The 16,731-nt window shown below is 44.6% G+C and overlaps 1 protein-coding gene across 2 annotated transcripts; it reads right to left on the bottom strand.

The window, feature by feature from the left end:
* Positions 1-1,207: 1,207 nt before the first annotated feature.
* Positions 1,208-16,344, bottom strand: Nsmce4a (NSE4 homolog A, SMC5-SMC6 complex component). 2 transcript variants are annotated; one of them, XM_050166040.1, is made up of 11 exons: positions 15,734-16,338; positions 14,745-14,822; positions 11,403-11,533; positions 9,124-9,275; positions 7,408-7,507; positions 6,386-6,476; positions 5,010-5,104; positions 3,977-4,025; positions 2,501-2,592; positions 2,326-2,412; positions 1,208-1,447 (listed from the first exon to the last, which is right to left on the bottom strand). In XM_050166040.1, exons 1-10 carry the CDS (start codon positions 16,230-16,232, stop codon positions 2,338-2,340), a joined length of 1,362 nt encoding a protein of 453 aa, XP_050021997.1. In that variant the 5' UTR covers positions 16,233-16,338; the 3' UTR covers positions 1,208-1,447; positions 2,326-2,337. The 2 variants fall into 2 exon arrangements, with proteins under 2 accessions (XP_050021997.1, XP_050021998.1); XM_050166041.1 differs by lacking the exon at positions 1,208-1,447 and adding an exon at positions 1,454-2,004 and having other exon boundaries at positions 15,734-16,344.
* Between the last annotated feature and the right edge of the window lie 387 nt (positions 16,345-16,731).

Below are 16,731 nucleotides of genomic sequence, written 5' to 3' on the forward strand. Positions count from 1 at the left end.
GAGCTAATCTGCCAGGGTTTTGAAACAGATTTCCACGTGATTCTTACTAAATTCTTTTTTTGTTTTGTTTTTTGTTGTTGTTGTTGTTTTTGTTTTGTTTTCTTGAGACAAAGTCTCTCTGTAGCTTTGGTGCCTATCCTGGAACTAGCCTGCCTCTGCCTCCCGAGACCGCCCAGCTCTTACTAAATTCTTAGGTATTACTGCGTGTGCCTATCATGGGAAGGGGGCATGCCACACAACACACACGTGGAGGTCAGAGTTATAGAGTTGATTCTCTCCTTCCTTTACATGAGTATGAAACATACATTCCCTGAGCCATCTAACCAGCCACCAAGTGACTTTTTTGTTGTTGTTGATTTGAAACAGGGTTTCTCTGTATAACAGCTCTGGCTATCCTGGAACTCACTCTGTAGACCAGGCTGGCCTCGAACTCACAAAAATCCACCTGCCTCTGCCTCCGGGTGCAGGGATTAAAGGCGTGCACCACCACACCCCACACTTAAATAAGTGATTCTTATTTAAAGAGGTAAGACTTAGCTTAGATGAAAACCACAGGAACTTTTTACTTATTGTTTTTTAAAGAAAGAAGCATGGTGAAGGATAAACACCGGACAAAGTAGCAGGGATGACTGATAGGGCAGTCTCCTGGGACAAAGGAAGAACTTGAATCCAGAGCCTTCCCTGAGAAAGTACCTGCAATAAGAGGGAAATGCTAACAAAAGAAAGCTAGGGAGAAGGGACCCAGAGAACAACAAGGGCCAACTAGAAAGCCCAACACGGATGAGCAGGGCAAAGAGACATGCTGCAGGATGAGCCCACCCTTGGTGCTGCTGCCAGGAGCACAGTACGGCTTCACTTGCCAGAAGATAAAACAGCTTCCTAGGTATAAAGCATAGGCCAAGTGACATTAAAAATATTTGATTGGTTTTTTTTGTTTGTTTGTTTTTCGAGACGGTTTCTCTGTAACTTTGGAGCCTCTCCTGGGACTAACTCTTGTAGACCAGGCTGGCCTCGAACTCACAGAGATCAGCCTGCCTCTGCCTCTGGAGTGCTGAGATTAAAGGTATGCGCCACCACCATCCGGCTTTATTTGATTGTTTTTAATCTACAAAAAGCCAGTTTCATTTGGCACAAGCTGTTAGCTTGGCCAGCTAATTATACAACTGAAGAAACATTTTTTAAAAAGTATAATAATTACACACTGACAACCTAGTTAAAACTTTTATTGGACTAGAAAAAGGGGGACCATATCCCAAGAGACAATAAAAACAATCATTTGTGAATATGGCAGTGAATTTCCTTTTAATTACAGACAACCAGGACAAATCTATTAACTATCAAAAGCTACATTTTACGAAAAACAATCTTCATCTTTAAAAAACATTTAATCATACATATATACAGTATATGCTTCTTTCCTTTCAGGATTTCACTATTGCCTCCAGTTCTAAAAAATAAAAAAATGAAAGGAAGATAGCTGGTTAATAGCTGACATGTTATACACACACATACATCTAGTGACTAGCCCCTTGTCAGCGCAGGGCCAGGTAAGCCACTCTACTCCTCATGGAGTTCCCTTTCCCTCAAGAGTCTGACAGAGGTAAGCTATCTTGAAACAAAATAAGTTCCGTTAATTGAAACACATACTGAGTTTATACACAGTACTTTAAAAGCTCATTTTAGTTCTCAAAGTGAGAGGAAATTGAAGCTAACAGACTAGAGTTATTTTATAGACAGACTTAAAGTTAATGAAAATAAATGCGTAACATGAAGCGACTCCATAAAATTTTAAAAGTGAGAGGCAGGGCCGACAGATTCTAGGTCCTTTCCACCCACTACTGTCTTCAGTACAGAATACCACCATATCATTGTTACAGTTTCCTTCCAGAGCTCTTCCCCTTTGTATAAACCGAATTTTGCATAGCATAATTCATTTCAGAAATGTCCATTTGCTCGCATCGCTCCAAGATAACTCTGTGCTCACCTTCCTCCTCTGCTTTATGTCTATTAAAGATACGGAACAGAACGGTCAGCCACACTGGGGAGGCGTCCAGAGCACGCGCCCATCGTTAGGTGAAAACAAACCAATTAAGAGTTGTCCTGCTCTTTCATCTACAGATCTTTTAAGCACACCAAAGTAAGGAATCCTGAGGGACAGCCATTGGCCTCCTGCCTTCTGCCTTCCTTACCAGGTTCACAGTTCTAGGAATAGAACACTAGAGGGAGGCAAACCCCAAATTTCACATGAATGAGAAAACACTATGGTTTGAAGCTGCCTAATAAAATTTTAACACAACTGTGTGGCTATGGTGTAGGAAATGTTACCTTCAGCTGGCATCAGGCACTTAGCCGCTGCTGGCTCTGACTCATAGAGATCACAGGCTCAGAAATCTCAAAGGTCTTCACAATCTCCTGGTCGGAAACAGGAACATTCAGGCAGTGGGTTTACAGCAGACGAAGTCACAGAACTGCACTGGGCAGCCTGAAGGGCCTTACCTACCTCCCAGTCACGGTAACTCAGGGCTATAATTCCTTGGCTCCTCATTTGCGTGTTCTGTTCAATTCCCTCATTTTCTTCATTAATCACTGGCTCTGTTTGAAAGACAGTTTCCAACACCATCAATCGGAACAGGTAACTTGAAGAGCAACTGATAATAGCTGTGAAGTTTCTACTGAGAAGAGACTTGTATGTATTTCCTAGAATCCCATGCATAACTGTTCCACTCAGTTAAAACTCAGCCCAACAGCATGCTGGAGAGATAGCTCAGTGGTTAAGAGCACTGGCTGCTCTTCCAGGCGTCCTGAGTTCAATTCCCAGCAAACACATGGTGGCTCACAACCATCTGTAATGGGGTCTGGTGCTCTTGTCTGGCATGTGGGCATACTTGGAGGGAGAATGTTGTATACATAATAGATAAATAAATGTTAAAAAAATAATAAAATAAAGAATGTGTTAAAAAAAAAAAAAACTCAGCCCAACAGGAAACTGAGAACATGTAGTAAGTAACTGCTATCAAAGTCCTTCATGCTCCACAAGACTTTCCAAGGGCATGAGTAAGAGAGAGGTCGTGTGTAGGTAAGAATGAAACGGCACAGAACCTCAATGGAGAGCGCTGGTCAGAAAGAAGGAAACCACACAAATGACTGCCTCTACAAACACTACTGAAATGTAGGGGCATTTATCACGTTGTCAATCTTTACATCAGATTATGATACCGATTAATCCATCAGTTTTAAACCATGTTTATATTTTCAGTCAACCAAGAGACAGGCTGTTTGAATTTTTGTTTGTATAAATCTTATTTAAAATGGGAACTTGGGCTGGAGAGATGGCTCAGCCATAAAAGGCTAGGATAACAACCAAAAATAAAATGGGAAGTTAATAGGCATGGTAGCACATGCTTTTAATCCCAGTACCTAGGAGACAGAGACGGGTGGCTCTCTAAATTCAAAGCCATCATGTTCTACATAGAGAGTGCCAGGCTAGCCAGGGATATATGGTGAGACTGTCTCAGCCTCACAACTTCTGCGGTTTAAAATAATAAAAGCAGGCATGGTGGCATGAGTCTTTGATCCCCCAACTCGGAAAGTAGAGGCAGGTAGATTTCTGTGAGTTCGAGGTCAGTGTGGTTTACAAATCGAGTTCCTAGACAGCCAGAGCTATACTGAGAGAGCCTGTCTCAAAAAAGAAAATAATAAAAAACAAAACAGAAGCTTGTAATTCCAGCACCAAGATTGATTGGGGTAGGAGGATTGAGAGTTCAAAGCAAGCCTGGACTACATAACAAATTCCAGACTAGCCTGAGCCATGGAGTATGACCATCTCACACTGACACACACACACACACACACACACACACACACACACACACACACACAATGAAAACCTTACATTTAGTCAAATAAAATATAAAATACATCTCATAAACTCTTAATATTTTCTAAAACTAACTTCTATGAACATAGTATAGTTTACCTATTATTGGTAGTCGGTCTTGGTCAAGTCTTATTCTCGCAAAACCATCCTAAAATAAAAACATGGTTTGAAACAAACACTAAAATCTACTGCATGAAAAAGCTTCATCAGTCAGAAAATCTATACTTTAGACAGCCACAAAGAATCCTAACTTCCAGACAAGACTTTTCTCATATCTTTCTTCACAAAAGATTACTGCTCAGGTTCCAAATGAACTTTTATTGGACACAGATTCTGGTGCAGGAGAATTATCTGTATTCTGTCAATCATGTATTTTTAATAAAATGCTGATTGGCCAGGCAGGAAGTATAGGCGGGTCACCAGACAGGAAGTAGAGGCGGGCGATAAGAACAGGAGAATTCGGGAAAGGAGGAAGCCCATTCCTCCAACTCCTGCCCGGACTCTGAAGAAGCAACATGTGATCTGCCCCAGCTGTGAAAAGGTACTGAGCTACGTGGCTAACATAGATCAGAATAATGGGTTAATTATAAGTTACAAGAGCTAATAAGTAGCCTGAGCTAATGGGCCAATCAGTTTATAACCTAATGTAGAGACTGTGTGATTTTCTTTGGGGCTTGCCAGCTGTGGGGAACAGGGCAGGGCAGAAACCCCAACAAGCCGGCCCTCTCATCACTACAAGATTCCATACTGACTTTATTACTTTTCCTCCATTTATTCTTTTGGGGAATGGAGTGGCACTATGGTGCACCCATGGAAGTCAGAGAACAGTTCGTAAATGTTGGTTCTTTCGTTCCACCTTGTAGGTCCTGGGGATCAAACTCAGGTCAGAACTGGCAAGAGCTCTTACCCGCTGTGCCAGTGCATCAGCCCTCAATCCCGAGAGACTCTTAGGAACAACTGCCTTGTTCTTAACCCATTTATTCATAGCCTATCATATACCTCCCACATTTTATTACACATAAGTCTGTCATTGGGACCACTGGCAAACATGCCCTTGTTTAAGAAAGTACTTCGGTAAATAGAAGGTTTTTTTTTAAATCTAAAACAATATTAGAGAATTGTAAAAGCTTACCCGTATAATGAAGGAAACATGAAAGATGTTTTCCACTGTGCGGGGGAAAGAATGTGGATCAACCACAAAATCAAAAAAGGACATTGGCGTATCAGCTATAGAAAAAAAAAGAAAAAATAATAATCTTCAAAACACACACAAAAAAAGATTAAGGGCCCAGACATACCAAGTTACACAAAGATTTTCACCTCAGCAGTTTGTACAATAGTAAAATGCAACAAAGAGTCTTTCCAGTGATAAGGATTATTAACATTATTTATGATTGAGCCAAACCATGGGAACCCCTGAAAATCAGGACACGTTGTATGATAAAGAAGAAGGTCTATAGGAAAAGGTCACAGTGTAGAAAGTGTGTAAAGTAACCCCCCAAACCAGCAGAAAACACTGTAACAGGCATCTTGTGTTTGACAAGGGACCCTCATGGGAAACAAGAGGAAGGCAGATGATACTTTGATTATATAGGGGCTGGAGACATGGCTCAGAAGTTAAGAATACTAGCTGCTCTTGCAGAAGAACCAGGGTTTGGTCCCAGCATCCCTAAGAGGCAGTTTCCAGTTCCAAAGGATCTGACACCCTCTTCTGGCCTTTTAGGGCACTGCATGAACCTGGTACACTTACATACATGCCAGCAGACACTCATATACATAAACTGTCTAAAAAAAATTTAGGAACTAGAAAGATGGCTTAGCAGTTAAGAGTCATTCATTATTGCATTTCCAGAGGACCAGGGTTGGATTCCCAGCATCCCACATGGCTGCTCACAACTGCCTATAACTCTGGTTCCAGAAGATCCAATATCCTCTCTGGCCTCCATAGGCACCAGTCATGTATGCTGAATAAAAGCACATAAGCAGGCAAAACACCAGTACACATAAAAAAAATTTTTTTTTTTTTTTGGTTTTTCGAGACAGGGTTTCTCTGTGGCTTTGAAGCCTGTACTGGAACTAGTTCTTGTAGACCAGGCTGGTCTCGAACTCACAGAGGTCCGCCTGCCTCTGCCTCCCGAGTGCTGGGATTAAAGGCGTGCGCCACCATCGCCCGGCTTAAGATAAGTAATTTTATCAACATCCTCATGTGAGGTATTAAGGGGGGGAAAAGATTCAATAAATACATACGACAGAAAAAAAAAGAATCAAAATGAGACAGGTGTTGTTTCGTAAACCTGTAATTCCAGCACTCAGGACTCTAAGGCAGGGAGATTACCATGAGTTGGAAGCCAGCCTGGGCAACAGACTACTTAGAAGATAAGGGGGAGTGGGGGAATCACAATATCAAGTATATAAAACTGAAATGCCTTTTAGCCGTAATAACCTTGCAGAAAGTGCACACCCGATCAACACAAATGGCCGCACCCTTTAACTCGGTGCCATACTTACGGTCTTCTCTGAAGTAGGTCTGCAACAACCCCAAGATCCTTTCTACTTCCTTCTCAGTCGCTTCTTGATGAGATTCCTCCATGCATTTCAACTGGGAAAGAAAGGCATCATCAAACCGGCTCACCCTCACGTGTGTCATCACTGACCTTCCCTTCTCGGTTTGCACACCCGAGCTTCCAAGTTTCGCTTAGGCTTGGCCAGCTTTTTTTACAGGCCTTAAAATTTAGTTTCAAAGTCTTCTCACCTCAGAAACATCCTTATATTCTTTTTTTTTTAACGATTTTATTTATTACATATACAATACGGTGTTCTGCCTCCATGTCAGAAGAGGGCACCATATCTCATTGTAGATGGTTGTGAGCCACCATGTGGTAGCTGGGAATTGAACTCAGGACCTCTGGAAGAGCAGTGTCCTTAATCTCTGAGCCATCTCTCCATCCCCCCATTCTTATATTCTTATTAGTAGAAGGATGTTACCAAACTGCTATATCAACTGTCTTTAGATGAAACATAAAGTCACAATATATAGTTTAGGACAGTAGTTCTTGACTGGACCCGATCTTGCCCCATTGGGGTCCCCACAGGGGTCACTTGTCAATATTGGAGATATAAAGTCTAAACATCTTACAGTGTCCAGGACAATCCCCTCACGGTAAGAATTACAGCCCTAAATGCTGAGGGCACTAAGGGTGGGAAACTCTGGTTTAGGAGAACTTATTAAAAACATAGAAAATGAGTTAAAATGGTCAATCCACAAAATGTTTGAGACATTTTAAATAATATATTTAAATGACCAGAACCTGACTCTAGACCCTAACACTTAGATATTTATGACTTTTTTTTTTTATGGAGTCAGGGTGTTACTATGTAGCTCCAGCTGGCCTGGCCTAGAACTTGCTGTGGAAGTCAAGCTGGCCTCCACCTCCCAGAGGCCCCCCTGCCTTAAAGCTCTGTACCACCACACCCAACTGCATGTATATTAGGTATAGGTTAGTCTCGAAGGCAGTGTTTGGAAAACAAACCTGAGCAGGCATTGCCCGCTGCTCTTCTATCATGCGAGGCTGTCTTGGACGATCACTTCGTGGCTTTGGCACAGGAAAGTCTCCATGTATTGAACCCAACCTAATGAAAAATATGCTTTCATGTCTTCACTGTTTCCTTTAAAAAAGAACCCATGTCACGGACTAACAGCAGTTGGTGTAAGTTCAGTCAAATTCAAACCAGGCATCAGATGAGATTCGAGCTGTGACGTCTCATATCAGTCTGTATTCCTACCAGAACGCCTTGAGCTTTGTCAGCCAGATACCTTCTCTCCCACTTGAACTGCCACAAAGCCCTGAATGCACCTGCGGAATCTTCCACCTAGCCTCTTACCTGTCACTCAAAGGCAACTTTTAAGGTCAGAAAGATGAGCACGTGAGCCTAGGTATGTCAGGGTAGTGGTTCACAGCTAAGGACTACTGAACACACCCATCATGACAGGATTCTTTGCTTTTAAGGCTCTATTCTCAAAAAAAAAAAAAAAAAAAACCTGCAACCAACAACAGAAACTAACCCTAATACAGCCTTAAGCAGCAGTAATAGGTGTATCATGAAGAGCTCAAGGCCCCTAGAATCTAGTTCCATTTGCTTGTTATACTTGAGATATAGTATAGATGTAGGATAGATACAGTATAGAGCATATAATATAGATGGAGCAAGCTTAATCTGCACATCATCTCAATGTGATGGCTCCTACAGTATACTGTTATGAGAGCCTTTGGGCAGAAATATCTACCCAAACGCAGACGAGATCTGGCTGCGAAAGCTGATCATTTACTGATATTCCCTCTGGAAAAGTTACCAGAGGCCTCCAGGTTGGGAGCAGTGGGTAAGTAAAGTTCACCAGAAAGATGAGGGAAAGGACAGAGGGAGAGGGAAACACAAGTATGGGGAGAGAGTTGTGAACACCTCCGGTGTCTAGAAACTGAGCTGGACAATGACTTAGAGATTAGCACTGAACCAAAAACAGACTTGGATTTTATCACATAATTAAGAGTGGTCTTTACAGTTTCCACGATTGTTCTGGGCATCTGAGTTGCCAGAAGGCATGTTAAAGATGCTGGGCCAGGACACAGCCTGGCTACAACCCAAGCTCCAAAGCATTCTAGCATAGACTCTACCAATCTCAGACTTAAAGGGATCTGAGACCAGTAGCCTGGAGATATGGGAAGAAAGGATGGGGAACACTTTGGACAGCTGCCCGAGGGAAAGCACCTACTGGGGAAGAAGGGCTGGACAATTAAAGGCTGTCTCCAAAGAAGCAGCGTGAGCCACCCCTGTTGGCTGCAGACCCACAGAACTAGGACTAGATTAGCCAACTGCAAGTAAGTGATCACGTAAAGGATGCTGTAATAAACGGCCCCAGACCTAAACGGCCATAATCTCAAAATACTCTCAGTAGGGAGCCTGCAGGGGTCTAGCAAAATCAGAAACCTGCTACAGACCCCAAGTCTCTGAGGAGGGAAGCAAACAAGCAGAGAGGGGTCTTGGGAGGGTCCTGCCAAGGGAAGAAAGAGATCCATTGCCTCCGGGTATGTTTACATTTAGGGAAGAAGGTTCAAGTTTGGGTGGTCTCTGAACAACGGCCTCAGGACAGTGACCTCTTTACCACTTAACAATCTTTGTCCCTACAATAAAAAAAAACGAGTTTAAGGTTTACAAATGGCTGGTCTGTTGGATTTTGAAAACAATCTTACAGAAAGTGGAATGTATGGGTTTTATTAAAGGTGTTTTCTGCTGTTTTGCCTGATATTTTCCAGGAGTCATAGACAATTAATTCAAGGTCAGTTCTGTCTTCATCACGGATGACTTCTTCAGCTTCTAGAGGATTTACACCCATATGTGTCAGCTACAGAAAAAATAAAGGAAAAAAAAAAACAGTTAAACTACAACCATTCACCAAATTCAGTAAAGAGGCTAGAGGGAGAGCATCTTCAGACTAGCTCACCTTCTTATTGCAAAGATAACTCTACATATAAATTCCTATTCAAAAGTCCCTTTTATTGTGAGGAAATATTGGTGGAGACAGTGAAATAGTTTAGCTTAACAGTTCTCAACCGGCGATTTGCCCCTAAGGGGTCTTTTGGCAATACAAAACATTTTGACAGTCAACAGCTGACATGCTCTGGCACCTCGCGGGCAGAAGCCAGGGAAGCTGTCCTATAGTGCACATTTAGAAGCATTCAGTACAGAGATAGACCCAGCCCAAACGTCATTTGTGCTGAGGCCAAGAAACCCTGTTCCTTTCCATCCCGCCTAAGTGGCTTGAGAATGGCAGGCATTAGCACATAGGGGCCTCCTGGAGCACAGGCAGCTCAGTGGGGAGCAAACAGTAGCAGGGCAACTGAAGACCCCCCAAAATGAAGCACTCCAGTATGGAACTGGAAGTTCAGCTGGCTCTCAGATCCCAGCGACCGGCCAACTTCCTAGAAGGGGTCTCGGTATAGCTATGCGCAAGAAGAGACTTCTAACAGTCTTCCTTCCTGAGGAGACTTAGCAATGAGCCAAGCAATCCTCTTGTTTCTTAGTTTACTGAAGTGGAGTATTACAGCCAGGCGTAGTGGGTATTAGATAATTTGTTTCTCAGGAAAGAGCATATTCATGACAGCAGGCTGAAATATGCTCAAGTTTTCAAGTTAAAGTAGTAGTAGGATAAAAACAATAATTAGAAAACCCTCAAAGCAGCCAGACTGTGAAGGGCCTGGTCAGAGGAAGCAATTGGTTCTCCTCCACTCTTTGGCCAGCCACTCCAAAGGGCCTTACTGTGCAGCCCTGGCTGGCCTGGAACTAGACCAGGGATCCACCTGCCTCTGCCACTGGCGTGCTGGGATTAAAGACACGGACCACCACCACACCCAGCCTTTTCCTTAGAGCCTTACTTGTGATGTTACACTTGCGAAGGCTTCCCTAACCAGACGTTATGTAAAGGTTAAAGCTTAACCTAATTTTTATTTTAAAAATACCATGTGCATACTAGTTAGCATTTTCAAAATACACTCTACTTCATAATATTCTAAGAAAACATTAAGATTTAATATTGGATATTAAACCAAGGGTCTTATGCACGCTAGGCAAGTGCTCTACTACTGAACCTCCACACCCCTTTTCCTGCAATTTTTAAGAGGGGCTCTCTATGACTCTGGCTTGCAATCCTCCTGCAAGTAGTAATCTCAAGTAGCTAGGATTACAGGTGTGTCCTAGTACACACAGCTTAACCCACTCTAATAATCATTTAAGCATAAAAGCACTGTTAAAAATTCGGTGTTTAGCTGGGTGTAGTAGCACATGCCTTTAATTCCAGCACTCCAAAGGCAGAAGCAGGCAGATTTCTGTAAATTCCAGGTCTGTTGGTCTACATAGTGAGTTCCAGGGCAGCCAGGACTACACTGAGACTGTCTCAAAACAAAACAAAATAGTAACTCTAATTTTTTTTTTTTTTTGGACACATCCATCAGAAAAGGTACTGACTAGTCAAACTAGTTAATAGGCAAAGGCAGGTGAATTAAAAACTATATTAAATACAAAACCACCATATTGGTATGGTTCTAAAATCTTTTCCAAGACAAAATGACCATACAACAGGGCTTAACTCATCCCCAGCCTACATCTACCCTGAGCTCACCCCACCCCCACCTCTGCAGCATGAACTCTGGTCCAGCCTAGGACGGATGACCTGGAACACTTATGAAGTACCTGAGGAAATGGTCACTAATAAACAACCAGGGCATCCGGAGTCTTAGAAGAGAGAGTTAGCTAAGAGGTTTCAAATCGCCCAAAGTCCCACCCCAAACCCCACACACAGCTCAACTTTAATCTGTTAATTTCCTAAGATCTCCTTGGAGGATTCAGAGATCAAAAACAGAACAATAGGAAACAAAGCCAACACCGTCTGCAAACTGATACAAGCAAGTAGATAACCGCATAATACGACGTTACAAGAGGCATTTAATTAAAATTCTGTTAACTCTGAACTTACTAGCATTTCAACGTATCTTAACATGTCGAATGAGCTTAGGTCAGAGCGCAGCTGTTTGGCTTTCTCTTTGCCCAAGTCTGAAGCCAGAACGAGAAACTGGGCATCTAGAACTGCTTCTCTTGCTCTTGATACTGTAGAGCAAGAAATACATGTTAACAAACGTGCACAAACCACAGACATTTTCCCAAATTCCCAAGTACCTATTAGTATCCTTCCACTGGGGCAAAAGAAGCCTCAGTAGGCTGGAAATGGACCCACGGACGTCTAAAACCTGATTCCCTCCCCGTTTCACTAAAATCTCAACCACAGCTGACCAGTCTTCCTTAAAGCTTGCTTACTCTCTTTTTCAGATTCCTCGTTACCAAACCAGAATTTCTTTGTGTACCCCTGGCTCTCCTGGGACCCACTCTGTAGACCAGGCTGGCCTCGAACTCACAGAGATCCACCTGCCTCTGTCTCCAGAGTTCTAGGATTAAAGGCCTGTGCACCACACCTGGTAAACCAGAATTTCGTAATTTTTTTCTTCTAGATTTATTTTGTATGTGAAAGTTTTGCCTGCATGTTTGAATTTGCAGCCTATGAGCCTGATGCCCATGGAGATCATAAGTGGTCAACCTATCCCCTGGAACTGGAGTTACAGATACTTATGAGCCGACACATGGGTGCTGGGCATCAAATCCAGGTCTTCCGCAAAAGCAGCAAGTGCTTTTGACCGCTGAGCCATCTCTCCAGCCCCCACTGAACCCTCATCTCTTAGTAACTCCAATATAACAAAAACTTGTGTGGTGCATAACACCTCTCTTTGACTAACTCTTTCTTTCTTCCTTCCTTTCTTTCTTTTGGGGGAGGGGGGGAGGTGAGAAAGGGTTTCTCTGTGTATCCCTGGCTATACTGGAACTGTAGCCCAAGCTGGCCTCAGACTCAGAGATCCCCTACCTTTGCTGGAATTAAAGGCGCGCACTACCACCACTGGCGATTCACATATTCTAATCACCATCCTCACCTGACTTGAAGTAACTCAAATGGAATGTCCACTACAGGTAAGGAGAGATGTTACGAAATCTACAGAGGAGAACAATCATTCAACTGAAGGACACAGCAGAGCTGAGGGTGCTGGGTTTAACAGCCCCTAATGGGTCCCAGAGAATTTGGAATAGTAGTCCAGGAAAACTAATATAAAACAAGACAAACCGGGGCTGGAGAGATGGCTTAGAGGTTAAGAGCACTGACTTTCCTTCCAGAGGTCCTGAGTTCAATTCCCAGCAACCACGTGGTGGCTCACAACCATCTGTAATGAGATCTGGTGCCCTCTTCTGGCATGTAGGCACACATGCAGATAGAACATTGTATACATAATAAATAAATAAATCTTTTAAAAAAAAAAAAAAAAAAAAGACAAACCAACCCTGGCAGAATCAAACAGAAATGCCCGAGCCCAGCATGCTCCTCAGGGTCACTTACATTTGAGACACTGAGCTCCTGAATAATCCTCACACAAGTAGCAAACATACAGTCAGGGAGCTTGTTGACTCTGGCTTCTGTTCTTATCCATCACTTTTCTTCACAGAAGAAAAGAGTCTAATCATATCAAGAGTCACTACAAAGCCAGGCAGCGGTGGTGCAGGCCTTTAATCCCAGCTCTCGGGGGACAGACAGGTGGATCTATGTGAGTTCGAGACCAGCCTGGTTCTACAGAGCAAGTTCCAGGATAGCTAGGGCCACACTGTGAAACTTCGTATTGAAAAAGCAAAAATAAATAGTCATAGCAGAAGTGACAGCGAGAGAAAGAGGAAGCAGATGCTGGCTGCTAGGCTCTAGTCTCTACCGCCCTTGCCCAACACCTCTATTGGCCACCACAAGAAAAGTGCCAATATCCTGTCTGGATGAGGGAAAGTTCTCTGAAAAATTACAACAGGTGTAACACCTATGGATGCCAAGCAGAGAAACTCTTGAGGCCCCGTTGAGTGAATGGTTTTGTCTTCTGCTTTAAACATGGGCAGTAGCTGAGGGAGGTCGCATGTGGATGAAGTCAGGAAGATGTACAGTAGACAGTGGGGGAGCAAATAAGCAATTAAAATGGGGGAACTGAGTCAAGGCTAGGGATGGAAGAAGCTTGATAGTGGAGAAAGGATCTGTTACAGGCAGAAGAGGAAGCCCAGTCCCTTAGCTTCTGGAGGTGATTTACTGTATATGTTCGACCAAGAAAGGAGACTGTATGGAGATCATGGCCAGAGCAAGAAGACGCGGAGCACTGAGTCAACTCTACAAAAACAAGCACACTAGTCAACTAGATGGGAACAGTCCTCAAGAACATGAATCGCAGTTATCAGGGAACAAAGCAATCATATTATCACTGCAGTTTACCCTGCAGTTTCCAAAGCAGTGCGAGAGGCCTGAAGAGGGCATGGTTTGTGTAGTTGTCCTGGGGCTCACATCAGGGAGTACCCCCACCTCCATCACCACTGCTGCTTTTAATTCAAAGCAAGACTGTGGTTTAAAACTCTATCACCATGGGACTGGAGAGGAGGTTCAGCAGCTAACACGGAGTTACTGCTCTTCCAGAGGCCCTGAACTTGGTACCCAACACCGGTGTCAGGCAACTCACAACCCCACAAACCCCCTTGTAACTCCAGCTCCAGCAGGGAGAGAATCTGTTGCCCTCTCTGGCCACCACAGACACTGCACTCATGTGCACGGAGGCACAGACACATGTAATTTAAAACAAAACCTGAAGAACTCCCAGGAGCCAGACTGCAACACCCTAAAGTGTATGCCTCTCCCCCAGTACCTCCCACCATGGACAGACAGTACACTTGTAGACATGGCCACCTCCACTGGGTGGACAGACAGCTAAGAGAGAGGAGATGAGAAAGACAGGAAAAGGAACAGGATATCTGAGGCTAGCTGCATTCTTCTCTAACTGATCTATTCAGTAAATGGAACACACGTAAAGCTCTCAAGTTCTGACCACCAAAAGGTTCACAGGAAGAGACCTTTTTTTTTTTTTTTTTTTTTTTGAGGCAGGGTTTCTCTGTGTAGCCCTGGCTGTCCTGGAACTGACTCTGCAGATCATGCTGGCCTTGAACTCAGAGATCCAGCTGCCTCTGCCTCCTGAGTGCTGGACCCTCCCCATCTCCCAGAAACTTATAAAGAACCCTTAAATAAATGCTGAGCCAAATGGTAGTAAGCACACAGTGAAAGTAATGTTGTTAACAAGGAAAGGGTTCTGGGCCTGGTAAGTGCCCTAGTAAAGGGGAATTGTGGAAAGACGATAAATTGTTTGTATGAAAGTAATTCGGTGAGTATACATTATGACAACGCATTTTAAAAATCATCAGTTACCTTCACTAAACAGAGTGTTGGCCTCTTCAAGGACCTCTGTTAATTTGTCACCAGCATTCAGTATGTCCTCCCGGTTTTCTATGTAAGAGAATACAAACTTAGGGCATTGCGCTCATCCTTCACTAATAGGTAACTGCCAGTTGTCACTTAACAGCACAGCCGGCAAGTCCCACTCCCACTTCCTGGGGAATTATTTGAAATGTCTGATCTTTTTAAACAAGTTGTACAGAAAGAGGCAATGCTACTGTTTCAAGCCGCTTGAATTTTTGTGTGCTCACAAGGCCAGGGCACACAGCCTTAGGTGTCTTTCCCTCATCAGAACTTTTAGACCAGGTCTCACTAACCTGGAACCAGCCAATGAAGCTGGGCGGGCTAACCCGTGGGGACCCAGAGACTCTGCTTCCCCGGTGCACTAAAGTGCACCACTAGTTCGACATTTTTTTCGGTGGGTTCTGGGGATCTAACCCAGGTCATCACCCTTGCAAGAGAAGCACTCAGCCATATCCTCAGCCCCTGCAACCTGAACAGGAAAGACTCGCTCCCTGTGCCCTTAATTCAACTGAGGCTAAGACTAAGAAGCGGTTGTCAAATTTAGCAAGCAACAGGGTCAACATGGAGAGCCACGCAACAAACGCATGGGCCTACCCAGCATTTCTGATGCAGTGCATCCGAGATGGGAAAAGAAACGCGTATTTTAACAATCCCGAGGGATTCCGTACTCGGGCGCCCACGCTGGATTCAACAAAAAAGCACCCGGTGCTTATTTTGTTTGTCTTCCCAACTGGCTGGCTGAGCTCAAGCAAGTTAAGTCACCACCAGATCTGACCTCCCGCTTTTCCACCTGCGCGCCCGCCGCCAAGGTCGCGCAGGGTGCCCTGAGTAAACAAACGAAGCCACCAGCCCGCGCCACTCGCCTGCCTCCGCCTCTCCCGCCACCCTCCCCAGTCACGAACGCCGCCGGCCCGCGCAGCCCCAAAGCGCCACCTTACGTTGGACGGAGTTGATGAGAGCGCGGTACTGATGGCGGATCTGGCGGCACAGGCCCTGATCGTACTCGGCCTCCAAGCAGGCCGGGTCCATCAGCTCGTCCCCGGAATCAGACGGTTCGGTGTCCTCCAAGCTCGGGCGCTCCGCTGCCTCCCTGCGCTCGGGCGCGGAGCCGCGGCGGACCAGCGGAGACCGCGAACGGGAACGGGAGCGGGTGCGATCCCGGTGAGGGTCGCGGCTCCGACCCCGACCCTCGGACCGGCGGCCACTGCCATCTCCAGACATCGCGCCAATTTGCCTTGCAAATTCGGAGCGGCGGAAGTTCGCGCCAGAAACTGAAACCCCCCGCTGGGCTCGAGCGCCGGCTCCCCGGCAACGCAGCTCCCCCGGCTTGCGCACGAGCGCACAGCGACGCCTGTGGCGGGAGGTCGGCGGCGGTGCTGGCTGTGTATGTGCCTGCCACCGGCTCTCTTTGAGATTCCTTAGCGTCGCTGTCGCCATCACCTTTTACTCCCCAAAGCAAGCAAGAGGCTTAGGACCTTAGCTCATTGATCCCAGTGTCCGCACCCCACTTAGCTAAGCATCTTCCCAGAGTTGCTTTGGCGCCTCAGGCCTTGGGGAGGACACTCAAACAGAGTTCCTTAATTATCTGTCGCATAGTAAACTGTTAACCATCCTTCTAAATATCTGTATCACAACAAGTTCACAGCTGATTCCCCAATTACTGAGAAAGATAATTATATTCAATGTTTCAAAGATATATGTATGCGTTTCACTTAGTGTAGTCGTTTGAGCATGCACTGTGCATAGATGTATAAGCGTGCATCTACAAGTGCAGACCAAAGGTTGGCTTCAGGGGTCTTCCGCTATTACTCCACACTTTTTTCAGATTTGTTGTATGTCTATAAGTGCTTTCTTTACTTGCATGTCATGTACCAAATACATGTGATTCAGATGTCTCATTGTGTGATTTATTTGGGAGCTGGATGGCAGGCCCCCC

The sequence above is a fragment of the Alexandromys fortis genome, unplaced genomic scaffold (assembly GCF_014885135.2).
Source record: "Alexandromys fortis isolate MF-2015 unplaced genomic scaffold, M_Fortis_MF-2015_v1.1 scaffold_146, whole genome shotgun sequence".
In the NCBI taxonomy this organism is placed as follows: Eukaryota; Metazoa; Chordata; class Mammalia; order Rodentia; family Cricetidae; genus Alexandromys; species Alexandromys fortis.

Coding starts and splice junctions, on each gene's coding strand:
- Nsmce4a (XM_050166040.1), bottom strand. CDS start 16,232: ATGGCGACAGCGACGCTAAGGAATCTCAAAGAGAGCCGGTGGCAGGCA. Junction 2,593..3,976: donor AGACCGACTACCAATAATAG/GTAAACTATACT, acceptor TCTTTCAAACAG/AGCCAGTGATTAATGAAGAA. Junction 2,413..2,500: donor TGAGTTACCGTGACTGGGAG/GTAGGTAAGGCC, acceptor GTTTCCGACCAG/GAGATTGTGAAGACCTTTGA.